The 27883-nt window shown below is 42.1% G+C and overlaps 2 protein-coding genes across 10 annotated transcripts in view; one reads left to right on the forward strand and one right to left on the reverse strand.

The window, feature by feature from the left end:
* LOC117206356 (transcription factor cwo) overlaps positions 1–17613 on the forward strand; it is a 37394-nt gene extending 19781 nt beyond the window's left edge. Inside the window, exons 1-5 of one of the 5 annotated variants that reach the window (XM_033445622.1) lie at positions 1685–1728; positions 2613–2742; positions 14874–15057; positions 15375–15611; positions 15769–17613. In XM_033445622.1, the coding sequence (XP_033301513.1) occupies positions 1700–1728; positions 2613–2742; positions 14874–15057; positions 15375–15611; positions 15769–16346 (1158 nt within the window). In that variant the 5' untranslated portion in view covers positions 1685–1699 and the 3' untranslated portion in view covers positions 16347–17613. Of the gene's footprint in view, positions 1–1684; positions 1729–2612; positions 2743–13625; positions 14287–14873; positions 15058–15374; positions 15612–15768 lie in introns of those variants that run through there. The other 4 variants (XM_033445621.1, XM_033445623.1, XM_033445625.1 and 1 more) reach the window with 4 other exon arrangements.
* LOC117206355 (elongation factor 1-alpha) lies at positions 100–26433 on the reverse strand. 5 transcript variants are annotated; one of them, XM_033445616.1, is made up of 5 exons: positions 26196–26433; positions 21834–22673; positions 21040–21589; positions 12447–12450; positions 100–150 (listed from the first exon to the last, which is right to left on the reverse strand). In XM_033445616.1, exons 2-5 carry the CDS (start codon positions 22654–22656, stop codon positions 115–117), a joined length of 1413 nt encoding a protein of 470 aa, XP_033301507.1. In that variant the 5' UTR covers positions 22657–22673; positions 26196–26433; the 3' UTR covers positions 100–114. The 5 variants fall into 5 exon arrangements, with proteins under 5 accessions (XP_033301507.1, XP_033301508.1, XP_033301509.1 ...); XM_033445617.1 differs by lacking the exon at positions 26196–26433 and adding an exon at positions 25698–25924; XM_033445618.1 differs by lacking the exon at positions 26196–26433 and adding an exon at positions 25140–25159.
* Positions 26434–27883: the final 1450 nt, after the last annotated feature.

The following is a 27883-nucleotide window of genomic DNA, read 5'->3' on the forward strand; positions in this document are numbered from 1 at the left end:
TCGAGCATAGAAAATTTCGTGTCTCTGATTAGAGATCGCCAAGTTTCTTGGAATTTATTAATTCCTTTGTTTTCAGGTGCTTCTTAGAAACGTCTTCTTTCATCATCGGACATTTTACCGCAATGCAGGGAAATTTATCAATACCGATAACTCGTAAAATCTCACTACGAATATCGCTTGAATTACATGCAAGAAAGTTAATCGTTTGGTACCGTTGAAAAATTCGAAACCGTTCGAAGTTTCCACGTAATTAATTATTCTTACCGTATTGGTACATAGCACAGTTGCATTTGCGATGTAAAAGGAAAACAGGAGCTAGCACGTTTTTATTCGGTCTCACCGCATTGTAATCGTTTCCTCGTCGATGACTGGTAAACGAGCTGTGACGGAAACCATTAGACGTTTGCCCGCTGAAAATCACGATTTCTTGCATCTATGTTGTGTGTGTATAGCGTGATTTAATTTGCGCGTAGTTATTCTACAAATTATCAAGTATCAAGCAAGCAATCGTCTTGTCGGACAATTTTTCAATTAAAAATATTTGTACGACATTGAAGCGTACAATGGTGAATGAGATGGAAGAGAATGCTCTATGAATAACTTCGAAGAGAATATTTGCCGAATAGTCCATCTATTAATATCGTCTAGCTGTCTCGGTACGTACAACGTTTCCTTCTGATAATGGGTCATAGTTCGAAGGAAATTTCAAAATTAACCGATTATATCGGCTATTTTTATAGATGAATTATGGTGGAATTTTTGAAAGGAAATTCTGTAGAAAAAGTTGTATCTTTAAAAGCTGTTTAACATCGATCAACATCTGTATAGTACAACTTGTAATAGCCTGTGTAACATAACTTTACCAAAAAAGTAAGAAACACGGGTAACTTCGAATATCTTAACACATCTTGAAAAATGAAAAATACTAGACAAAACGTTTTCATTGAGTTCTATCACGTTTTATCAAAGTACCAACGAATTTTGTCATCCGTTTCAGATATTCGTCGTCTATGTACATATTACTTATTCGTCGGCAATCCGACCGATCCTATACCTAGCGATTGACTCTGTTAATTCGTTGGAAAGCTACGTTTTGCCCTACATCGGCGAGGATGATTCTCTTTAGACCTTATTGTATCGTTGTGATTCAATGCTCTTTGAACGCGACGAATCGCAAATATCTGAGAACCTTTAAGCTGTTCCTCAATATTTATGTGGATGGGAAAACGGGGGTATCGTTAAGGCTGTCGTAGCGTTCGGTCAGCTGCACGGTGAACCGGTGTCAGCTGCAACTTTTACGCGGTACGACATTGCTGGTGTTATCAATAATGCGCGGATACTCGTGCCTTTTCCGTCCACTCTATTTACAGCAAGAAATCTATAACGGGGCAGAGGACGTGGACGTGTCGGGTTATTGACTGAAACGTTCGCTCCGTAGTTCGAAACGTTACGTAAAGCGTGCGCCTACAGCTGCGGCCGAGCTGGATGGACGACGATCATTTCCGCCTAGAGAAATTCCGCGAGTAACGCGCCGATCGATGAACACGTGCTCGACATCTGGTAACTCGTCCGCATCGCGGAACTTCGTTCCATTTACCCATTGATTCTTCAAACTCGTTCGGATTAATCGACTCGTTCGAATTCGAGCTACTCGAAGCAAGTAACGACTCGACTAATGAGAACGAGAATAGAAACTTCGATGGATATTTCGAGACAAGTAAATAACAGGTTCGTATACGTTTGTCGAAATGTTTCAATTTACCGGAACCTTGAAGTTGCTCGCGATTTATTATACATGTACGTTCGTCTCTATTATACGTATCTGTCGTATACATTTTTATAAATTAAAATTTCTAACGTACGTCGAAACGTCTACTTCTTGTACATTACGAAGCGTATAATTCAGGCATCAGACTTCCAAGAATTTGTTTTTTATTATTTAGTAAAATATCTGACAAACGATCTCCGCGAATCGTGAAAATGATAAATTTCTTATAATTCCAACGATCCCTAGAAGTCGTAAAGTATGGTACTGTCCGGTAATAAATCAGAAACTCGTGGTTCGAAGAGGAATTCGCATATATTTGCGCGTCGAGTAATCGTAATTGAGAAAATCGGTTTTATGACCACGTGTTTTGTTAGCTCGCACGGTCCTGGTGATCCGTGTTTTTCAACGTTTTACAACGATCCATTTCTGGCTGGATCTCGAGCAGCATTTTTCGAGAGTTTTACGAACCTTCGACGTTTCTACTAAAACTCGCACGAATGTGAAAGCGACGAGAGTTATTCGAACACGACATCCTTTCTGCTGTCGCCGTGCCATTGTTCACGGAACTGTCGCGGGAAATTTCTTTTCGTCGGAGCACCATGCGTCACGGTGCAATCGCGACAGGAATTCACGATCTTTACGTGACTGCCGTTACGAAATTCCAAGGATCGAATTTTGAAATCGTTTCACCTTATATCTCGCCCATTAGGGACTAAGCGTTAAAACAACCCGTAAAAGTTGTGTAAACGCAATATTATCGACGTAATGTTATTAGCGATATACGAGGAACAAAGAAAGCCAACTGGACTCTGGTATAAATGGATGCTCTATGTTTTCTTTGCAGTCTGGATGCTAGATCTTGCAAGGACGAGATATACAGGATGGGAATAGGCGCTGGGTATTGCGAAGGAAACTTGAACTTTGCTACAGCCTCCGAGGATGACGAGGTTTATACCAAGAAGAAGGTTTCTAGGGTGAGTCGTTTTGTCTTCTCTTTATATCGTTCACCACCGTATCATTTTTCTTTTCTTCGTAAGATTCGGAAGAAATCGAAAGAAAGAGACTATGCTAGCCAGCAGTTCAGGACTGTAGTAACCGCGATACGTATCAATCTTCGCAAGTTCGTATACGGTACAGGGACCGGAAAGGCCGCGGTAAGATCCGTCGCTCGAGGAACCGGTATTTAGGCCAGCATAGAGAAAGGTTTTCCGTGTTTTCGAATCGACTGGTGATGCAACAGCTGGTTGCCACCGATGACGGTCACGTTTCTCGAAAACGAGGGTTGCGACATCGCGTCTGGGCGAAATTGGTTTCAGCGTGGCGTTGTATACCTTGGCCAAACTTATAAAGGCCTTTCTTATTTATTATAAAATCCGTATCGAATTTCGACTTTCGATAAATTTTGGTTCGCGCGTTTCCTTTGATTCGTCGTCGATTATTCATTCAAACTGTGGTTCAGGTTACGATTCTGTTATATTAACGAGCAATACGTGCCAGAAAACGTGGCCCCTCGAGGCGCATATCGCGTCCCGAGGAATGCACCTGTTAAAGTCGTTGACGAATTATTCGGATCGCTGGCATCGCCACGTTGTTTGGCAGTATAGCTTGATTTTACGAGCTTGGCCAGGTGTGGCGGATTCTCCACTCGGGAGTTTCCATTACATAGGTTCGCCACACGATATAGATAGGGCTCTTTCACGAATATTTTATATGGCCGATTAACCATCACGTTAGAATTATGACATCGATATTCGTGGCTTTTTTAAATCGATCGAACTTACGCGAGACGAAGTAAAATTAATATTTATGCGTTTTAGAATACGTTAACGGTTTGCTCTTTTTACGATTCATATGTTTTATGTATAATCTTTTGAAACGTATGGCCGAGAAAAATGTACTTTTAGAATTTAAGGAAGCTGGTAATTGCACGTAAGAAACGTGTTATATTCGACTCTATCTGCGAGTAACGCAAGAATGACAAAAAGCGTCGAATGTTGCGTATCCTTCTGCTTTTTGCGCTTTTTACTTTTCTTCACGAGCGTTACGAAGCTTCGACCACGTAAATTCTATTTTCGCATGATATATCGTATCGTAGCAGTAAACACAAATAGACGCGAAACGAATTGATTCCAGGAAAACAGCTTGTCGCCGGTTTAAGTACGATCGCTAAACAGGTATTAGCTCGAAGAAGCTTCGGTCACGCGCGTTCCAATTTACGTAGAAAAACAAAAGTACTGCTTAACCGATTGCGTGATATGTATCGGAGAATATAAAACCTTAGGTAGTGGCGCGGTATTTTATCTCGATAAAAATGGCCCGATAAAACGTGACGATGATCGAAGATTCGCAAGAAGGGAGGTCGGCTTGTTCTGAATTAATATTTACACGCAACGGGCATGCGACACGCTCGTGAAACGATATCCTGTTCATTCTGTAATTGCATCGGATCACGTGCAACGAGCACGTTCGAATCTCTGGCGTCGTGTCTGGCGTGAAACGCGGGGAATGCCAGTTTTGGCAGGGGCTGGCTTGACGATTAGAGCAACGTGGCGCGGATATTAGTCGCGTTGCATCGCGTCGCGTCGCGTCGCGTCGCGTCGTATCGCCTTGCGTCGAGACATCCAGCATCGTTCAAGGCAGCTTGCGCAATTGCTTTTGCGTGCGTCCGCTGCACTTGCGTCGTTGCAGATTCACGCACGGGTAATTCTAATTCACGTGTTACTAGCTTCGAAGGAACCGACCACGTTCTCTCGTTCTCGTCGATGTCTGTCGGCGACGATCGATTCAGTTGTAGTTTGAACCGAGGGGTGGTTCGAACCAAGGCGCTGTAATGGCAAAGATCGTAAAGTAAAAATGAACGTAGCACGATGGCAGTCGAATGACGGAGCCCTCGAAACGCTTGGTTCGATCGTAATAACGACGTTTTTCGTTAAGCTTCTTAAAAAGTCTTAAAAATGATATATCACGCACAGTGTGTTCGATGCTCGCATTGAAAGTAACGTGCCATCTCTCGATCGGTCGTGCCACTTTTACGTAAGTCCACAGTTCACGATACACGTTCCGATCAGACGTGCACGAACAACAACGTTGTATAGTCGTTAATGAAAGCGCTTTAATCGTTTGCGAAAGGCGACGCAATCATACTGTTGATTACAACTACGACTGATAATTAGCAGGGATTCCGTTTATTTTCGTAAAGTTCCCCATGGTGACGCCATCCGTGGCGTAACGATCATTCCGATTACATTTATCATAGTAAACGTTTCGTTTTAAGCGGACGATGCCGATCGAGGCACGAACGTCGTGAATCGAAGGGCTCGTGATAAACAACCTGCGTTGAGTTTTACGACTCTTTGGATAAAATAACGCACGAAGACAGCAAGGGAAGCGTACACGAGCTACATCTGCTATTTCATAAATGTTCTATAAATTTGATTTCGGTTTAAAACTCTGTCGAAACTCTCGAACTTGCCGAAAGTGGAGCACCGAATGCGTTCGTAATGATTCGTGCATACACACACGCGCACACACACGTACATATAAGAATTAGTACGAAATGTATTCCAAAAAGTTGGAGGTATTTATAGAATGTGTTATTTTTAGAACGTGTCTGAAATTGGAGGATAAATTTCTGTGCTTCGGTAGTGGTTTCGCAATTTCTATGCTTCCTAGATCCATTATCGGTTCTCGTTCAGGAAGTGACCGTTGAGCGTGACGAAGCATCTGCTCGCGATCACGTAAACCAAACGACCGATCACGCGGATTCGCGATGCAAACGAATGCCTTCTCTCAGCGATTATAGCGAGCGTGTAACTGGGAATTCACGGCGAAGGAAACGCGGCTTTCGGTGTTCACGCGCGTACAGCTAATCGATACAAAAGTTGGGAATTTCAAGTGGCCTGCTTTCATCGCTAGGTCGCTTTATGGTAATTCGCGGATTACATTAGAATTTCAAGAGCGCCCGAGGGATTCAGTGACCCCCTAATTTTCACGCGCAACAACTTTCCAATTCCTCGTCATGTCCGAACGTCCGTACGATCGCTTCTCCAGACACGCGACATCATTTTTCCAACAAATCGAAATTACGAGAGAAATTCACGTTGAGACGAGACGAAAGCATCTTCCCCGGGAAATTCGCACGGTAAAGTTCGTATTTTATCTTACCGTAACGACGACGAGTGACCGTGACGAAGTCCATCGCGCTTTCTTTTGTCTCTTCGCTCGATGCAAAGTCGATTTAACGACCAGATGATTCTAAGCGGTTGACCGAAAAAGCGTTGTTATCGGCCTCGCGATACGTTTATTACGAACTTTGATTTGGACTAAGTTTCCGTTAAAATCGGACGGCCAGTTGCGAAAGTGTCGATCGGATTGGTAACGTAAGCTCACGCTTATTTTCGTGAAGACACGAGGACTTAAAAATAATTTATTTCGCGACCTGCTCGAAACGACGACGTCTCGCCTATCCTTGACTCGATTCTAAGGATCGGCGCAGAGTCGAGAGTCTCTCTCTCTCTCCCTCTCCCTCTCTCTCTATCTTCGAAATCATCGCGACTGCCAATTCAGGTTGTCAAATCGAAGCTAAGGTGAAAATCTCCGGCTCTTTATCTTGTGTTACGCAATCACCTTCGTTTTCGTATCGTTATATAATCTCGATCGATTTCGAGAGGATCGGTGGTTGAAAACATCGGACGCCAGCGAAGTCAAGCATTTTCTTTTTTAGTAAAGATTCTGTAATCTCGAAAGTTTGTTCTCGTACTTTAGTCGTATGTCGTGATAATACCTGTTTCGATGAGAGCTCACGGCCGAGATTACGAAGAAATCGTAGAGCGAAGCGAAGATACGACATTTGAAAAATGGTAATTCGTTTAAACTGATTTGAGAATAATCGATCTACGTATGAAACGTTATGCGTCTGTCGGAGAAATTTTGTTCCGTTTGTTAGAACTTGCCGAGTGAATATCGATGTTCGTAATTTTGTTAATCGGCGCTTCTCGCGAAACGTTATGGTAATTTTGATAAGCGTTCAGTTTAAATAAATATTCGGAAGTTCGTTAAAATTAGACAATAACCGATCGATAAAAATGCAAAAATATATAAAGCTCGAGTTATTAAAACTATCCTCCAGAGCGTATTTTTAAAGAAGTGACGATGCGAGTAAAAATGGGGCGCAAAAAGGGAACGTTACCTATCCAATTTTCCACCAGAACGGTATACGAAAATATTCGATATTTTGTGTTTCTTTCCTCTTGAATTTCTTACGACGCTATCAGTGATACCTTGTGACCTGTTTTTGACATGTTTCGTACTCGGATTAAGTTGCTGCTTGATTAACATCTCGATCAAACTAGGTTGTCAGATAAACTCTCTTGTAATAAACACGACGATTGTTCTACGTTACAGATATCAAGGTATTCAGATACTTTTGCTCGAAAAATTCTATCGACACTTTTTTGTACACAAATTACGACCACGAGAGGATTAATCCGTTTCCATCGTATTGCAGTTATTTTGCAATTACCATGCGTTTTCCATTACTTGTTGCCGATCCAATATTATGTTACTATATTGCGAATCGAATAATTCTAAGAGTTTGTTTTTGCCTGTTATACGTTTTTGCGTATATCAGTCGTTGCATACATATCGAATCACCCGGAGAACGATACAATTGATAAGGTAAAAAATAGGCAGGGTGTTTCTTAATCCCCTACTACGGTAAATGGTAATTTTCCATAATAGTCTTCTATGCAATAATTTCCCACGTGCTCGATTCCCGTCTCTCAAACGAACACGTTATATAAGGAAATCGACGTTTACGACTTTCACAGATTTTTATTTACATCTTAATCACTGTCATACAAACATTTAATTACGATTAATACGTGTAATTGTTTAAATAAATCCGTCGCTACGATAATTTTATCGTATTTAATTATCTTATCGTTTCTTGCAATTATCCTGAATTTAATACAATTGATAAAGTAAAAATACCTATTCGCTTTTAATTTTCGCAGATATCTCATAATTAATGGCTTCTTCTTCCTTCTTTTTTTTTTTTCTTTCAGCCGTGTCATTCCTCTAGCAAACGATGCTTAAATGTAAATAATTAGATAGATATAGTCTTACATAGATATAGATACAAATGATTCGTTTCTTAATGAATTAACGCTCGATGGAATTGATTATCTTATCCGTTTCGTTATTTAGGATTAAATACGATGGAATGTAGAATCGAATCGTAACCTTCGTAATGGTTTGGTGAATGCAAGGTTCTTCGATGAATTTCCCAGAAGTATGGTTTATACGCGGTCGTTTTTTCTTCTGAACGATGCACGACGTGTCGCGGATGTGCTCGATGGCACGAACGTGATTTTCACACCACCGTAACGTTTCACGCGGGGAAATACCTGACCGGATTCTCGGTCATGGCTTCGGCAGTGAGTCAGGGTCTCGATACAGCTTCTACGTCATCGGGTGTTACCACGGGCCAATGACGATCCCCAAGCGCGTACTCTGCTCGCGATTAAACCGTCTAAGATTAGGCGATGCTTCTTCGGGTTTGCTTTTTATAGTGTTCACTCGTCGAGCAAGAAGAATATTTCAAACATACTGTTCACACGCTACGAGATAAATATTTGCTACGAGTATACGTACCCTTTTTTCCTTTCGCGTTTTTTTTTTTTTTTCATTTTTTCATCGACACCTATTTTTTGGATAACCAAGAAAAAACTCCAAGTTTGCCATAAGTTTTTATGTCGTCTGGAGTATTGGCATTCCATCGTTCGTATGGAATCGACATACGTACAATAAAATCAACGTTTGCTCACTAATTCAATTTTCGTACTTTCCACACGATCCACGTTTTATCGTCTGTTTAAAGTGTAAACGATCGGAAAGTCAAATAATTTTCTGCGTATGTAATGAACCTTGGCCACGCGAATGCACGCGAAAGAAATGAAATTCACGTTTCACGTGTAAATTATTATTAAGTTACGCTGTTCTTAATCGCTTTCTTCCTAAATTTCGTGACTTTTATCTTGTCTTTCTTTTCAATCAAATTGATATTATTCAAACATCGTAGGTATTGGAACTCGCCAAACGCGCAATATTAACAACATATTGGAATAACAATTTATGGCGGAGTAACAACGTTAACCTATTTAATTAAAAGCTATTTAACCGACGTAGTTATCAGATATATGTACTTACGCTTTTCTTTGCTCAACCACATTTTCTTACCTAACCGCTCCTGTTCTATGTCTTTCGCGCGAACAACAACCAGTAGCGGTCTCTCGGTAGATGTTCCGTTTCCTTGTCTGTTTTGCACGTGACGATCGAGATAATGCGAGTCACGCGCCTCTGCAGGTTTTCTGAAACTTCGTAGAGTAGCGTAGAGTAAGTACGTTTATCGCGTTTCGAAGAAAACCTGTTCGTAACGTCGCATAAAAAAGCCTTTAGCTTGTCTCCTTATGCAGATCGTATTTTCATTCTCGTGCTTCGAAATGATTAGTTGTTTGTGAAACGGAGTAACATGGCCAGAAAATCGTTTTGACCCTCGTTGGGCGCTCGAGGAAAAACGCTCACGAAGCGATGATTATCAGTAGCGACCCAAATAATAATATCACTGGCGTAGAAACGATGTGAGAGAACTTATTCGTGTTCCATAAGAGCAGCGACCTTTCTTACGTCGTTCAAGTTACAAACGTTGTGACACGAATTTTACAGAATTCGCGTGTCACCGTTAAAAAGATTTCCAGAGTTACAAAGTACCCTGCTTTCGCTCAACGCTTTAAGTTTACAACGTACTTTTCTCTTAGTCTCGTTTTGTTTGATAGCGAGATGAACTTAGATTAGAAAAATTGAATTTTACGATATTCGATATTTAACGGTAACTTTTCATTTCGAATTTCCACCTACGAGTTAAAATTCTCGCCTATTTAAAAACTTTCGTTCGTACGTTGTTCGCGATAGAAAATTTTCAAATTTACTTACCTCTACTTACTTATTATACAGAGGTTATTACCTCTTACTTTCTAACCTTACATATTCCGCTCTTTTCGTTCAGCGATACTTTTAACGTTCCGTCATTCTTAAAATCGTTTCTAGAGACAATATTTACTTCCTAATCTATTAGATGCAGTTATTTGACTTTAACGAGCATTTAAATTTACATTCGAAACGTTTCCATAAGTTATGTTTAAAGTTCCTAACATCGAACATTGACTGCTATTATTTCTTAAAATAGAATGGTACGACTGAATAAAACGATCGTACAGACCGTGTCGCTCGACTGTTACGGATCACATAATGGTTATAGACTGAACTGGACTCGGTTGTAAGCGAGATCCCTGTAAAACTAACCTTAGGTATCGTGTAATTTCATAGTTTCGCGCTAAACATAGCTGACAGAATTGAAAGGTCGCGAAATTGTATCGGAATAGAACGACAAACGAATTTTATAGCCGAGCTGAATACAATCTTCCTCCGATTCAACTTACATGCACAGACAGATAACTGTTATCTCTTCTCTTCGTTGCACCGTTGCACGTGTTGCACGTTGCGTGTCACTGATTCGTCTCGCACGTGATGCCATCTAGTCACCGATTAGTTAAATTCCCCATATTTCGACAGAATTGTCTATTTCGGCAACTACTGACTTTCTTACTTATCGAGAAACAACGATTATACGCTCTGCCCCTCTCCCGTTCCTTCGCATTTTTAATTCTTTGTCTCTTATAACCTTTGTCTCCGTCTTTTGTCTTTGCAATCGAAATACGAATTTCAAAGACAAAGAAGAGATACCTTTTTCGAGCGAAATAAACACTCTGTTCTTAATAAACACTCTGTATTCTTAATAACTTTTGTATTCTTCGAATATGCCAGTTATGCACATAATGGTTAAATAACTCATCGCAATATATCCATAATGGAAATGTAACTGTATAGAAGTACGGGCTAGTGAATCATTCGACGATATCGCATGTTTGCTTTAACCGTATGAAATACTCACTTGTTATTTTGTCTCCGGCGAATGAAACGCACGACCGACGTGAAATTGTCGATCTTGTTACGAAATGGCTGGTTGTTCCCTATGTTTTTCGCCAGTACTGCCCCCCTGCTATTCCCTATCGAGATACAAAAGGGGGAATTCGTATTTTCTTGTCACGTGTTTCGTTGGAGTTCGATTACGAACAAACGGATCGTCACGAGGGCTTGACGTAGACGTAACGATTGCTATGAGCTTTCTGCGAATGAGACGCAAGTGCGTCGTTATGGGATATCGTCTTGGACTTCGCGCGGTGCCATTAAACGAAGTCGATAACTGAGCTTTCTCGATAACCGATCGGAGGTTAATCATACTCCAGTGGACCGGCGCGATGCAGATTCGATTCTGGAAAATAGTGCCTCTTGGTTTGGACTTTAGTACAACCTCTATCGCGTTTCTTCAGCCGCGTAAAAATCTATCAATACCATGATTCTTTATTTCGCGAACGTGTTTCCGTTTATAGCTAATACATCGTTCATATGGGATATAAAGAAGGCACTATGATTCTTGCGAACGTTGCGTTTTTGCAGGATTTATAGCCGCATTGGCTGATATTAATAAACGATTGGAGTACATGATATTAGTCAGGATACTATCGCAATATATGATTGGAATAGCAGTGTGTGTCGATCGAAGTCGAACCAACGACTAACGTTTCTTTTACTCCTGGGAAATCATAATAATTTATGTTCGTAACAAAAATAATACGTAGCCAGTTGCGTCAGGGTTGCTAAAAACAGCACGTGTCCATTCACAAGGTGTTGCTCGTAATCAGTCTCGCACGTTTGTCCTCGTAAATGTATTTTTCGCAGTCAACGTGATCATTCGTCCGCCGGAGACATTAGATATGCGATATTCTAGAATTAGACGACTTATGCGAAAAGGAATGCTTCATATGCATCGACAGTGGCCAGTAAATAACATTTCCGTGAGAAGCCGTGTATTTCCGTGTATTTGTTCGTGTTACTGGTACAGTCTTATCAGCAACGGAATCGGCGATTTAACCTTTGATAAATATTCGGATCGCTTAACATTTTTTTTTCAAATTATTTATATCCCTTTCTCTATCTTCGCTTAAATTTAAATATTCAAACAGCATTATCATCCTCGCACGGAATTGCTGTTCTTTTCTTCTTATCAAGGCCATTCATCTTTCCTACGTCAAGATGTAAAGTCTTCGTAGGAAGGCACGTTTCCGGGTACAAGCGACGTGAAAAACATGTTTCGCAATAGTATATTAAAATCAACGGCTCGTGCGTTCTAGCTTTCTGGTGCCGATTTGCTTATTCAAACGAGTTGGATGACAATATATTAATGTTCGAGCGTTTCGTTTTTATATCTAATACGATGTTACGGATGATAAAAACGATCGTTTACCGAGCTAGCTACTAAAAAAGTCGTAAGACGAGAAGAGTTTCTTAAGACGTTTCCTTTATTTACCGATTAATTTACTAGTTATATTTCTTATATTATCGGTGAAGTTATCCCTGTCGACTCACTATGTCGCTTGGCTCAAATTGGACGAAGTTTTCTTTTCCATAGTTATAAAAGCGCCCAGCGTGCGGCGATCTCGGCCGAAGCGTTTTGCCACTGTAAAGAACCATAACGTTTTCGCTGCACCGAATTACCGACCGATCTAACGGTGAACCGAACGATGCCCCATCGCGGCAAATTTTTCAGCTAGCCCAACCGATTATCGATCGACGGATAAAGCGCACCGTCGAACCAATGCTTTGTAGCGTGTCTTAAATACAAACATAGACGTACCGTAAAATGCTTACAGCGTTCGTTTGTTATTACCAGTGGCGATGAAGCTGCTAGATCCGGTGATACCCGGTTATCGTTTAAAAAACACCAGGAGGTCAAGCGTTTCTCGATAAACTCTGGTCATAACACAGGCTTCGATGTCAGCCGCAAAGTTCTCCCTGGTCCGGTTATATCCGGAATGCCGATAACTCGACCCCGTTAATGTAGTTCCCTAGTGATTTTTCGCGATCCGGCTCCTTTCCCGGATCGCCGCGCTGTTCTCGTCGCGTCTCGTCGAATCAGCAGAAACGTCGAAGTCGAGGGTCAACGAGCAATTCTCGATTACAGTTCGCTGTACCGAGCCTGTATATCGAACGCTATAGCGTTCGTCGGATAACACCACGAGGGACGAACTCCGTGGTATCGAGTTTATTTCGTAGGATCTTCCGTTTTATTTATTATCTTTTTCCTCGTTAAGCGTATGATAATTCGCAGCGAGGTTTGTTCCAACGATTTCGATAAAACCATCGATCTCTTATAAATTCGCATTTCGATTTCGTCGAGGAACGCATAGATAGATCCGTATTCCGATTTCCTTCGTTTCGTCCAACTACACAGGCTTTCCTAAAATACCATTACGGCAACTGCGATCATAAACATTTGGCCAGGCTCCACGATCACGATTCCGTGGCACCGATGTAAAATAATTTATTTTATCTTGCCACGTGCGTGATTAGTCGTGGTCGGTGCATGTATCTGGTTCAAGGCGGTAATCCGCGTGCTCGTCGGTTAGAAAGAAGGCGCTCGCCTCGCGGCTCGGTCGTCGCTTTTTTCTCCGCGGTTGGCGTTAGCGGCAATTCGGTTCGAGCCGTGTGCATCGAATGCACTCGCGTGCGAACGAAGAAAATTGCCACGGAAGAGAATTCTCGGGGCTGGCTTCCTCGGTGAAACGTGTTTCCTCACGTGTTGGGCGTTATGCATCGCGCTTACAACACGTGATAGCGGCGGCGCGGCGTCATCGTCGAAGCGGCATCTCCCTCCTCGTTAAAGGAACGTAGGCGCCGCCGGCTGTGGATCGCAGTCGTGGTCGTACCATATCGAAGTACGCATAGTGTGTCGCTGCCTTCGCGTGACATCGTACGAGTCGTATCGTTTCGTCTCGTTTTATCGACAGTGTCCCTCTATTTTCGTCAGTTTATACGAGACGTTGCTTTCCTTTACGACAGTATGCGCAACTGTCTGTCGTTTCTTTGTGGAATATATCGTTAATTATCGTATACATAGATCGTGAAGTAGAAGTATTTTTCTGCAGTGGATACCACCGAAGTAACGTTCGCCGAGATTCGAATCGAGTGACGTCTTTGAAAGGGGGCGATATAGAGGCGCGATTCGTGGAAACGTTCGAACGTGCCACTTACAGCAATATTCTTGGATGTAAGATAGAATTTCGTCAGGCTTCTAATTAAATTGCTAAGAGGGCCCTACTCGTATCGTGCCACCATTACGCCAAGTTGTTCGCGAGTGCGAGTGTCTGTGATTGTACGATTACTCGAAAACGGAGCAGGACTACGGCGTATTAGTTTTCACGCGTTCTTGCGTTCCGAACACGATGGTGACGCACAGTATGGACAATATTTTGAACATGCAATACTACACCGCGAATAGCCACGTCGATGCGGTAGCGCATTCACCACCGTTAAGGAAGAGACGCTGTATGAATAAAGAGGTGACATCTTATTTCACGATCGACGATTTTCTTCTTTGTTAAGTCGCGCCACTTTGTTTTCTCGTTTCGCCGAGCATTTTGCCAACCGTCTTTTTCACTTCTTTTCCACCTCGAAGCATCGCGAAGTTCGACAAATTCGAGAAATTTCGGTATTCGTTTTCCAGTTTACTGTATCTTAAAGAGTGCGGCGAAACGACGTTTGTTATCGAAGAACAGCATCTACGTAGCAGGAGAATTGTGGCATCTGTGTCGAAAGCACAAAGTGACATCTAACATCGTCCGACTCGTCATCGTCTTTTTGCATCGCGTAAACTTTCGTCAAACGCGAACGTAACGTTCTACCACACATCAGATACCGCAATTATTTATCGTAAATCGGAAAAATTGTTGGCAAGCTTCAGATAACGTAACAATATTACCAACGTCATACATGCTGCTCGATTATATACACACGCTCTCGGAATAGCGCAATGATGTATCGTATTGTTAATTATCTTGTGGAAACGATCGTTTCGCTATCATCTTCGTTATCATACGCAAACTGTCGAAAGTTTTAGTAACGTGTTATCTCTTTTCTGCTGTTGCAGCAAGATCCAATGTCTCATAGGATTATCGAAAAACGCAGGAGAGATCGTATGAATAATTGTTTGGCCGACTTGAGCAGGCTCATACCGGCCGAGTACTTGAAGAAAGGCCGAGGAAGAGTGGAGAAGACCGAAATCATTGAAATGGCTATACGTCACATGAAGCATCTTCAAGGTCTTCGACAAGGTACTAATCGGATCAATCGAAAAGAATCAATTAGATGTAAATCAGGCTTTCCAAAGAATGCTTGTAATTTTTTAATCACTCAGCCACGTTTGAACCTTTTTGCAAGATTTTTAAAAATAACGCTACTTTTACTTTATTCCTTAATGCCAATTTCTTGTTACTTTTACTTAATTTCCTAGAAGATAACAATTCTCTCACAAAAATATCGACCAATATGAAATTACGTGTCCTGTGATTATGCTTTTGATAGTATAGTAGACGTGTCTGGCTTTATCTCGATAATTTGTCGTATTTACAAGAATTTTATCAAATTTCAGAGTCGAAACACCCAGCCGTGACGTCGGTGCACACGCATCCCGAAGACAGCGTGGACAGTGTATCGCATTCAACTGTCGCGTCTACCGCGGCAGAACACTACAGGCTGGGTTTCCAAGAGTGTCTGAGCGAAACCGTGCATTTCCTCGTGGAAGTGGAGGGCTTTTTTGCCAGAGACTCTTTATGTGTTCAACTGATCAATCATTTGCAGCAGCACTGCGAGAAGATCCTAGCTACCAGTGAGTTCTTACGAAATGAAATAACGAAGATTAGCGTAAATTAGTATAGCGCAAAGTTCCTACAAATGCACGAAAAGAAAAGAGAAAAGAGGAGATCAGATAAGAAACCGAAATTAATGGCGTGAATTTTATACGATTACAAAATTCACGATTGCAGGTGACAGGCTGGGTTTCCCTCATCCAGAGATGCCAACCGCGAACGGTATCGCGAACGGCTCTAGTTACGCGCACACCAGCATTCCGACGATGTGTCAGCCGAACGGTCATTCGGACCACGGCTCGAGCTCCGGTGCAAGTTCCTTCGGTGATCCGGAACGTCCTCTGCGCCCAGCGATCATCCCACCGCCGACTATAGCGAGCGACGACAGCAATCATAGCAGCCATTCGCACAGTACACCGCCGAGTACCAACTGTAAGCCTTCCAACTACAAGTTCAAGAGCTCTATCAAGCAAAGGTTCTCAGCGGAGAGGATAAAATCCAGTCCGCCGCCGACCATCAGCATGGAAAAACCATCCGCGTCTCACGGAGTTCCGATCTTTGCCCTTCACGACGGTGGCGCCTTCTACGTTCCGTTGACCGTCGAAGCTTCTCTGTTAAGGCCTCATCTGAACTTCATGTCGGACACCGGACCTGACACGGTGCTTCATCCGGTCACGATATCGGTAAACTTCAACCATTCGAGTCCGCCAGCCTGGTCACACCACCATAGTCCTACGCACCAGCAACAGACATAAAGGAAAGTCAGGAATCGTATCTGAATGTAACCCGATATCCTGTTTCGCTCGTTCCAACCGTCGATACACGTGTACGCGTATACGCGTGTCTTCGTACGTCTTGGATCCACGAATCCTAAATCCGCTCATGCTAAAATTGGCGTTGTCGGTATGCCGAACACCGTGTCTCGCGGTGGACGAGGAGAATGGGCGACGGCGCGGATCGATCGCGCTCGTTCAAAGACACGATCGACTACCGTGGAATCATCGAACGATTCGTCCAGATGTTTCGAAGATCGTGTTCGATCGGTTCTTGGAAAAGAAACGGTCATCGTTGCACGGTGACGGCGATTTTATTCTCTTTCTGGTTCTTTAGCTTACGTTAACGTCGGAGGAACGCTGGTGTATAGCGTGTTTTAGCGTTTTACGAAGGAACGAGGTGTCGAGGATGGTTTTTTCTTTCTTTTGTATATTTACCGAGGCTGTGGGTTGTCTTAGCATTTACGAGATTTGAGAGAAAGAGCGATTATAGAGAGACGTCGTTGGCAGAGATCGAGCGTTAGGGCTCGAAGGCCCGGGGTTGCTTTAGCTTCGGTATGTTTCTCCTTTCGTCGGTATCGTCACAGTCGAATCCCGTTCCTCCCACATTTTTTCCCCTCTCCCTTTCTGTTACGTCGATCTTTGTTTCCTTGTATCTTCTTTTTACCCGTTTCACCCTTCCCTGTGCTTCATTTTCTCTTTGTTCTTCGGCTGGACAAGTGCGTCGGGCGATGAATAAAAGTCGCGACAGTATCGAACTCGTCGAATTACGTCAATCGGAGCGTAATTAGTATTAAATAAAGATTAATCGATGTGTTTATGTTGGCGAAGCAACTGAGCTACCACCGTATAAATACATATGTACGTCGAACTCTTTCGTAGCACTGGAGCCTGGATCGCCCGCAACATATTCGATCGGCCGACAAAGTTCTGTTTTCGAAACGTAAGCTAGCCGACAGAAGTGCCTACAATATTTTCAGTTAACAAATTCCATTTATGTGATCGTTCCGTATGTACGAAGATAGTGGTTTATTTCTTTTCTGCGGATAATTCTGTGTCACGTTCGATCGCAAGAACGATCGATTCTGCTCGGCGCCCTGGCAAACGGGCCTCAGCAATTAAAGACTGACCAAGACCTGCATTACACTAAATTCTTGTAAGATCATTGCATTAAATATATATTTGTACATACCACGTTTAGTTGTAACGTTAACGAAGAATTTATGCGGAATAAATTATATTTACCATAGCCCTTTACCTCTTATCTCATCTTCCATGATTTTCTTATAAATGTACGTATATGTTAAACGTATTTATCGTTACCTTAACACGGCTGAAAATCGAAAATATTCTCTTCAAAATTTCGGACAACTCGGTGATCTTTTAACGTTGCTTTTAATGCGATACAAATGAAATTAGAGAATGTCGATTAATTATAATTTATAATCGAATAACTTTCATTAAAAACAAAAGATGTTTCGTTCTGTTGGGATTCGAACATTCGAAGAATTTATATACAAGCCTACGTAATGTTTTCAATTTTTACGTCGAGAATTTTATTTGACGAGGAAATCCCCATGTCTGTGCAAAGATCGCTTCGGGAAGGGATAAGAATGAAACAATGCGGTTAAAATTTTTTTTTTTATTACATCAACATAATACTGGCTAAGGGTCAAAACAATTGAAGAACGCGTCTATTAGGGGCACCGAGATTAACACAGGCAACTCGGAAGTGAAACTCGCTGGCGAATACGAGGAAGATCCGGTGGTGTAACCGAGCTCCTCGATCGGGAGCGAGTTTCCTTCGAGCCGCGAAAGGGATGGGAGCACAGTCTAATGTTCCCTAACTAGAGATAAATACATTTCTTATACAAGTAATAAAATTATTCGCAGCGAGGCAACCAAGTCTTCGAACAAATCAGCCTTTAACGAATCCTTCGAAAAGAAGATTAAAAAGTAAGGGATGGCGAGGCAGCAGCGGGTACACTCTTTATGTGTCCAACTCGAATCGCATCAGGTTACGTTAGTGTTTCTCGTTTAGGTATATGGGAATCTGTATGCGTGTATTATATGGGTGCGTGTTACGTGTTCTACGCGTGTTTCTTTCGTAAACGCCAGGAAGTCGTGAATAAAGAATGTGTTATCGAATTAATAATGTGGCGCGGAGGTCTTAAGTGATTCGTCGTGACCGGCCGCTGCCCCGTGTTTAGTATCGCGCAATTAAGCTGTGATGATCATACGTCATCATCCCGTTCTGTTTCATCGGTTGTGTGTAATTGTTGTTGTTGTTGTTATTACGTTTAATTGAAAAACCTAACTACACATAGTTCAAGGGAACTGAATATTGTTCTGCTTTTTTTTTGACGTTTTCTTTCTTTTTTTGTTCTTTTAGTTTTTTTTTTTTTAGTTGTTTTGTTTTACCTGTAATTGGACACATATTCGTCAATGTAAAGAATGAAGTAAAAACGTAAGAATCCACCTAGCATATGTGGGGTGTGCGCGGGGCGTGGGTGAACTGAATGTGCAAATTCGGATAGATGCGCGGATTCAATACTATCGGATAATGTAACGGGGGTAAGCACAACATCTTTTCACTTTTTGTATTATTATTATTAGTCGAGTATGAGTTGAATGAAGCAGCCGCGGCGCACTGCATCCTATCGGAGGATCCCCTCGCGGAGGAGACGCTCGTCGGGCACCAGCCCGCGGACTGCGAGCTTCCGAGGAAGCTTGATGGTTACTTTTTCTTCTGGGCTTTCTCCGCGGCTTTTGTGACCTTGCCCTGGGTATCTTTAAAGGTGACACTCTGCAAATTAATAGATTTTAACGTTAAATCTTTACCGATTATACTCTTGGAAGGGATAACAATACGTGATACAAGAGACATCGTTTTATCGTACAGGTTTGTTAGTTTCGAAAATATCTCCAAACAGCGATAGCTTTGTTATTTGACCGATCGATTTATGAAAAAAAAAAAAAAATGAAGAGGAATACAACCTTCACTCGTTTTTTACGCAATGCCACGACCTGGATTTTTCTATGATTTTCGTATAACAGAAGATTTTGAGATTTTTCTTAGATCGATAGCTCTTGTTGTTTGTTTGATAGATGCGTTTAATGTGCATACTACGGTAGCGTTCAAAATCAAAGTACAAAAATGAAATTAATTCTTTAGAAATCGTGTAACACGACGTTTATCGAATATCCTTTTAGACAGTGATGCTTTATCCTTCCTTATTTTTCTCAGAAATCTATATACCTCGTGTAATCTACGTAACAACATAGCTGTGTACATTACATAAATAAACTTTTGAAATATATTCTGTAAGAGCGTCATGAAACTAACATAATGATCGTTTAAAAGTTAAAGATAAGGGTTGATTAATACGAAGAGTTTCAAATACGCATAGTATCTAAAAGTAGATATAATTTCTCAATAATTTTCCTGCCTGAATAAACGTATTTGTACGGCTTTATTTTTTATCACAATTGGCGTCACTTTATCAGTTATTTACCAAGCGTTTGACGCTATCAGACGAGGGTTAACGCCACGTCACTCTTTCTTACGTCCTAATATAATATTCTTTAAGATTACGCAATCTTTAGAAAAATATTCTATCTTTTCTTAAATTTCAATTCCATCAGAATTTCCTTAGTATACCAATTTTAGTTTCCTACGACAGTAGATTCGTCATTCCAAAAATATAATATTACAATACTCGCGCTCTTGGCGAAATATCAAATTACTCTCAAGATGTACACGAATAAATATTTCATCCGAGGAAATTATATCTTAATTTCGTAGAAACAGTTATTAAACTCGTCGTGAATATATTTGTCAATGTAATCTTTCCTCGCGACAAATTTGTATAGTATCCTTGCATCCGATTAAAAAAGGTTTTGCTTGAGACAAAGTACCTACAGGTTACTATACCCGGTACTTTAAATTGCGTAACGCGCCAAGAGATGTCAGAGGTCTGGAATAAAATAAAAGTCATTATACTCTTGTCATGTTGCCATGACATTTCGACCATCGAAAACCATTAAATATCAAAGGTGAATACCGCATGGTGTACACATATCCATCGGCGTCATCGATGCGCTGTATTCTTCCAATTTTTTAAATTTATCTCGATCCAGCGAATTCTCTGTGTTTCAAGAGCCTCTTTAACAAAGATTTTAATCAATGCAAGAGACGAGGAACCTTGCACAAAGAACATCAAACGTTGTATGCGCACATATCGGTTTCAATGAAACTCCGCAAATAATTGAAACGTACGCCGAGATATTCGATACTTTATAACGAAGTTTTAATCAATTACAGTCGGTTACACATCGCTGCAAATGTTGCGATTAATTCGTATCGGAGAAGAGAAACGCCGGCTACGTTATTAAAGCTTCTCTTCGTAAATTAAATATTTTCCATTTCGCGTCTATCAGAGCTCCATAAAAATATAAAAAGCGTAAGAAAAACGCTTGAATCGCCCGATGTTGCTAGATCACATTATAGGCAATTATTTTATTACCCGATAAGTCCCCTTGCACCATTTGAACCGACGTTATCGGTGAAATTTTACGAGCTACTAATTACAAGTTACTTAACATCCATAAGAGTTACCGAATTAAACGGACATGTTGTTCTTCTAACGATGATAGTGCCAATGATAATAATAACAACGGTCGTAAAGAATCGCCTACGAAGCACGAAATATCCGTATGAAATAATCGTACCTTTATGACGCCCACAGCGACAGTCTGACGCATGTCGCGAACAGCGAAACGTCCCAGCGGCGGGAATTCCTGGAAAGCTTCGACGCACATCGGTTTAGTCGGCTGCAACATCACGATCGCAGCGTCTCCGCTTTTGATGCTTTTCGGATTCTCTTCGGTAGTCTTGCCGGTACGACGGTCGCATTTCTCTTTAATCTCGGCGAATTTGCAGGCGATATGAGCAGTGTGGCAGTCGAGCACCGGCGTGTAACCGTTGCTGATCTGCCCGGGATGATTCAGGACGATTACTTGAGCGGTGAAATCGGCAGCTCCTCGCGGCGGCTGATTTTTCGAATCACCTGCCACGTAGCCACGTCTCAACTCTTTCACGGAGATGTTCTTTACGTTAAAACCGACATTGTCGCCAGGCAATGCCTCCGTCAACGCCTCGTGATGCATCTCCACCGATTTCACTTCGGTGGTCAACGCTGCTGGAGCGAATGTTACCAGCATGCCTGCGAAAGCAAAACCATCGATCACCATCTCGAACGAAATATTGATGCGAATATCGAAATTACGTTTTCTCGCTATTTCTTTCAAGACACGTTTCAAGTCGTAAAAGTCAAGGAGAAGATCTTACCGACGATTACTAGACATTTCTCGTGAAAATCAAACTAACGAATTGTTCTCGTGAAAAGGGTCGTCGAAGAAAAGTGACGAAGCATTTAGGCGAGTCCTAAATATCCTAAATATTCATACCTGGCTTCAGAATACCGGTCTCCACACGACCGACCGGTACAGTACCGATACCACCGATCTTGTACACGTCCTGAAGCGGTAAACGAAGAGCCTTGTCGGTGGGTCTGGACGGCGGCAATATAGCGTCAAGGGCTTCGATCAGGGTCTTTCCATCGGCGTTACCATCTTTACGCTCCACTTTCCACCCCTTGTACCACGGCGTGTTCGGCGATGGTTCCAGCATGTTGTCACCGTGCCAACCAGAAATCGGCACGAACGCCACGGAAGCGGTGTTGTAACCGATCTTCTTGATGTACGACGATACCTCTTTCTTAATTTCCTCGAAACGAGCTTCCGAATACGGCGGATCGGTCATGTCCATCTTGTTCACACCGACGATCAGTTGCTTTACACCCAAGGTGAACGCCAGCAGAGCGTGTTCGCGCGTCTGTCCGTTCTTCGAGATACCAGCTTCGAATTCACCGATACCAGCCGCGACTATTAACACGGCGCAATCGGCTTGACTCGTCCCAGTGATCATGTTTTTGATGAAATCGCGATGGCCGGGAGCGTCGATGATCGTCACGTAGTATTTTGCCGTCTCGAATTTCCAGAGGGCGATATCGATCGTGATACCGCGCTCGCGTTCAGCTTTCAGCTTGTCCAACACCCAGGCGTACTTGAACGAACCTTTGCCCATCTCCTGAGCCTCCTTCTCGAACTTCTCGATCGTACGTTTGTCGATACCGCCGCATTTGTAGATCAAATGACCAGTGGTGGTCGATTTGCCCGAATCGACGTGGCCGATCACCACGATGTTAATATGAATCTTCTCCTTACCCATGTCGACGCTCTAGTTACCTGCAAGATTGACCAGGCTACGTGAATGCTCGGCTTCGTTATCGATTTCTGGGTTCGCTCGACTCGTTTATGGAAAGGCGATTAGTCGCGACGCGCGCGATCCCCTTTTCAGTTATGTCGACATCGGACGCTGTTCGTAAGAATCGAAAGGATATTTCGCACGAAAATAACGGCCGTTTCTTCGTTACGTTTTTTACATTTTTAATCTACGCAAAGGATTTCCCTTTTCTTCGTAGATTATGACCGGTTAAAATCGGACTAACCGCGCGTCCCATTACGTCGCAACTTCGTTAGATCGCGTAACCTTCTATCAAAGCTCGTATTAAAAAAGCCAGTTAAAAATACGATTTTGTCTTTCAACTCGATATCGCGTATACAGTTTCTTACCCTCAAATGCAACTTTCTAACGGTATAAATAAGCTCGACTACCTTTGACCGAAGATAGACACCAGACGTATACATTGCAATCGATAAAGCTTATTTTGATCCGAGCTTACTTCGACTTCTTTGAGCAGTTGCAAGTTATAAACGATGGATAAATTATAGAAGGTGACAATTATTTTTACGCTAATTCGATAGTTTAGCTGCTATTAAGGTATTTTCACAATTATTTCATATTTTTAGCTTATTCGATTTAATTTCATCAAAGAGAAAAATATATATAAACAGTCGTTTCAGATTACGTAGACAATTCTCGTTTCAAAGAACCGAAAGAAGTTTCAAAGGAGAAGAGCAATCGTCGAATTCATCGAATTTATTTGTCTCGTGTACGCACAGTGTGTTCTTATTCATTTACGCATAATTGGTCGTACAGGTCCTTAATAATTGACCGGAATTCGATACACCACGGAATGTTGTTCGTTGTCGGATGGGAATACGACGAAACGTTAGCTCGTGATGAGATTTGAATCGTTCGTCGCTGACTGATCATACGCGTACTTATACTACTGGCACGCCAGATGTTCCATAGTCGATCGCAGTTTTATTGGTTCGTTAACAGACTTTGCGTGACAGTCGTGTCCGTTTCTGTTTCATATTTAATGTCATGGGAATTTGGAAAGATTATATTTCTTTGTTACATTTTTTATTATTCTTTAGGGCTAATCTTTCGTGTAAAATCGTCTAACACGGTTAAGAAATATTATCTAGAGAAAATTAAAGAAATTAAATTGAACAAACGAAAGAAACGTATTTAGATCTGTGATATATATTCTATAATTGATATTTTAAAGCAATAAAAATTTTATTGGAAAAATAATAATGTCTTTTGCCAGATAGAATTTTTTAATTATTTTGTATACTGTATTCCTTCTTTAAGACGCGTTGTTCAAACGACGCAACTTTTTCTATCGCGATTTTCCTATTCTCTTTCTATTTGTAAATTTAATAAAATTTCTTTTTCTTCTTCAAACCACACATCGTTTGTCTTAATCACGAGAGGTGCTCAAATATCATATCGTTACATAACAAACGTTTCCCGACACGTTTCGGTGTATGGTTCACACATTGACGAGTGGAGCTGTATCGATTGCTCGGATTCGACGAATCGTGCCGCTTCCTACAATTATTGCGTCCGTAGGATGTATCGAATTTCTCTCAAGTTTGTAAGCAATAACGAGAGTGCAACAAATCGAACCCGTTTGAGAATAAATCACACCTAAAAGGAATATGAACTAAAAGACAAAGAAAACGCGAAATTTTACGTTTAAAATTTTGTTCATTAAATCAACCAGTTTAACGAGTTTGCATATTGCAGGAGAATTCACTTCGAGAAAGTCGCTACTCCTCTTTAAGATCGTCTATGTAGCGCTTCGTTTCTTATTAAAAACACCTACAGGAAAATTGTCTCGTCAACTCCATCTTACCCGTGTTTGTCGTCTTATTACGTAAAAGTTTACAAGAACTCGCGAAACGACCAGCTACCCCTTAAGAACACACCCCCTGCGTTATAATCGCGTCGTTCTCATCGAGAATACTTCGCAAACTCACGAGCCCCGTCGATCGCGACATTCTTTCCCCATAACTATCGCGAACGAAGTAATCTCGGATGAGAATAAGACGAGAACACGATTGATTATTAACAGAATGCGTTGAGTTTCACTGGCTGATCGATCGTAACACTTTTTTATTCGGGGTAAGTACTGAATCACGATGTGCGGTCGGGGTAATTACTTATTACATTCGATCGGATTACAGGACGATTTCTCGCGGATTATCAACGTTTCGAACTTGTATCGCGCGCCCAATGGTCCGGTCGTAATTGCTCGGTGGACAGGGTTCGTTGCACGTTGTCGACTATCGAGAGAACAATTAATATTTACGTGTCAACGGAGGCTAGCTGACGAACCGCGAAGGGTATTGATTCGACGAAAGGGCCCCATGCGGGCCACATCGAAAATACCATCGGTGCGAGTATGCGCGCTTATTCGGTCGAGCCCTACGAGAAAAAAAGAGAGACAGACTCACCACGGCGATCAGCATTGCCGTGCTTTAATTTTCACCCCACGAAAATGTCTCTCTGGCCACCCAGACCTCGCTTACGATCGATATTATTCCAAAGAATCACGATTAAACCCCATTCCCGTATTACGAACCTTCCTTTCGTGCATTTTTCCTTCAAAAATTGCGACTCTCGACGATACGATGTTCGAACGATTAAAAGATCCCATGGAAATCACGTTAACGTAGCGCACACGTTCGATAGCGTGCAACGATTCGCATACACCGGCCTCTTCTAATAATAGTCAGAGCGACCGAGCGAAGCAGCCATTTCGCGATCCGCAATTTCAGGCTCGCGACACGGACATCGCCTATCCAATATCTCGAACGATGCACCATCTCGAATCGACGAAAGTGCCATGCTGCGCGTTTTCTCCAGTTTCGGAGATCGTTGAACCGTAAACACGTTTTACAACGTTCGCACGCAACTCGCGCTCGTATGATGCAACTGAACATTAAGGGTAAAGAGGTTAAGCGAAGACGAAACTGCCGGTGCTATCTCAATACCGGTTTCTAGACACTTACCTCTTTTCCAATAGGTTTACACAAACTCCAGCAACGAACAGGAGGATAAGTCACGACGAACAGCGAGATAAGTAACGCGAATCAAGCGGATGCGATTACGTCGCGAGATGCTCGCCCTCGACCGCTCAGCGTAATGGCCGCGGCAACGAACTAGCGGCGCACTTCTCGCCAAGTGCCCGGTCCTCGCCTACTCGTATTCTACGCGATCGGTCGAATCTGTTCTAACGATACACTCGACTTGGAAATCTTTCATACGCGACGAATATAGTCTATCGAGTCTTTTACATCACCGTTAGTCTCTTATCTACGAAAAACGAAACGTGCACAGGGCGGATTTGCACCGGGTCGAATCAATATGTCGGCAGCGGCCGGCACTGTTCCACTTCCGTGTTACTATTAGAAGAGTAACGTCTGCTTCGTTTACATCGATTTTTACGTCCGTCGCGTTATAATTTCGCAATATCGCTTGGCTCGGAGTTGTCCGAAGGATTTACTTACCGGTATCGACGGGATGGAGAGGCTGGAAAATCCGCGTGGTATCGCACGTATTTCTCTCCTAGCCACTAGGACGGGACACGGTGACAGAGAGAGTCGCGGAGGGAGAAGGAGAAAAGGCTCGGGAAGAGCGAGAGAAGCGGGCCGGGGTGAAATCGCAGTGTCATCTGCTGGCGTAGCCTGCGGCCAAGGGTGAAGGGCGCATGTGCTATCGACACGGTCGACGATGGTCCGCGAACACGATTGGACGGACCAGCCTCGACCGTCTATTTTTCACCGGCGCCACCGCTCTCAGTTTTGACCGATGATGCATCCGCGAGTAGATTCGCCAACTGCCGGATAAAAGCTCGGTCGGTGCATTTCGGGCGAGCGCGCACGCGAACGCTCGCGGCCTCTCGCGGCCTCTCGCGACAGAGATCAGCTTCTAATGCCTCGTCGAACGATTGCAAGCGCGATGGTTGTCCGAGACGTTCGTTGACCCTCTCTGTGTACCGTTCCTCGACGGCCTTGGGCAGGTCTGTCCCTCGAGATAATCCCTTTTGAAACCTACAGTTTTCCCTCAATAACTTTCTTAAACTCCGATAGGTCTTTGTAAAATTCGACAATAGTTCTCTTCTCAGAGGCTATTTTTCCTTCGTATTACCTTTCAAATTGCTACGGAGGCAACAGGTTCACAGGTCGTTCGGCAGCTTTACAAACAATTGACCGATGTTCTTGCCACGAGGAGCAGTTTTGTTTCTCCGTGTTTCAATTGGATTTGTCCGTCGTGTGACTAATTTCATCGAACGTTAAATGAAATTTTCGTAAAATGAATCGTACGTTTAGCTTTTCTGCGACATGTCGTTGGAGTCACGTGCTTATTTCATCAGAAATAGAATGGCGAATAGTTATTGCGAGCGAGGTCAATGCTCGGTGTATCTAAAAACTGATAGAAAGATTTTTGTCTTATTTCCCGTAATTTACGATCGAATTACATATTCTCCACTATCTTGTTTACAAATATTGTAGAAAAAATATAAATAATAATTAGCTATATGCAGCGACGAAAAAGAGTATCGACAGAGATTACATAGCTATTCTTGTAAAATCTTATACGAAAGTCTGGTTTGTGACAATGCTTCGTCGCTGTATATTTTCTTGATGTTATTAATTCGACTTAAGGTTCATCTTTATGGAACACCCCACGAACTTCTTATTTGGGAATTTTCGATTGACTTTGAAGAACGTCTCATCGATTGTTCCCTTAATTAAACGCTGATCGAACGAGCAATTGTTCAGCGAATACAGCGGTTTGCGTGGCGTATACGTTATCTGAAATAATGCAGCGTCGCTGAATGTTGAGCGAATGGAAATTTTTGTTTAAATATTAAAAACTATATTTATACGATGCAGGAGTTTAAAGACTTGTAATTTTTCGAATGGAACACGTAGATTTTGTTTGTACAACAAGTTTTATGCAATTTTTACGAACACGACTAAATAAATGAAAATTTATTTCCTATCAGATAATATAGCGAGTACGTACCTTTACCTTGAACAATTTTTACGTTTCTGCGCGTTTAAATTTCTCACAAATGCAAAAAGATCTCTCTTTCAACAATGCAATTTCTATATCCTATTAGAATCCAAATATCTTTCGAAGTTGTGAAATTTCATAATGAGAAAGTTGGATCTTGAAACATAGAAGTTGA

This window comes from Bombus bifarius, unplaced genomic scaffold (genome assembly GCF_011952205.1).
Source record: "Bombus bifarius isolate JDL3187 unplaced genomic scaffold, Bbif_JDL3187 scf7180000008006, whole genome shotgun sequence".
NCBI lineage: Eukaryota > Metazoa > Arthropoda > Insecta > Hymenoptera > Apidae > Bombus > Bombus bifarius.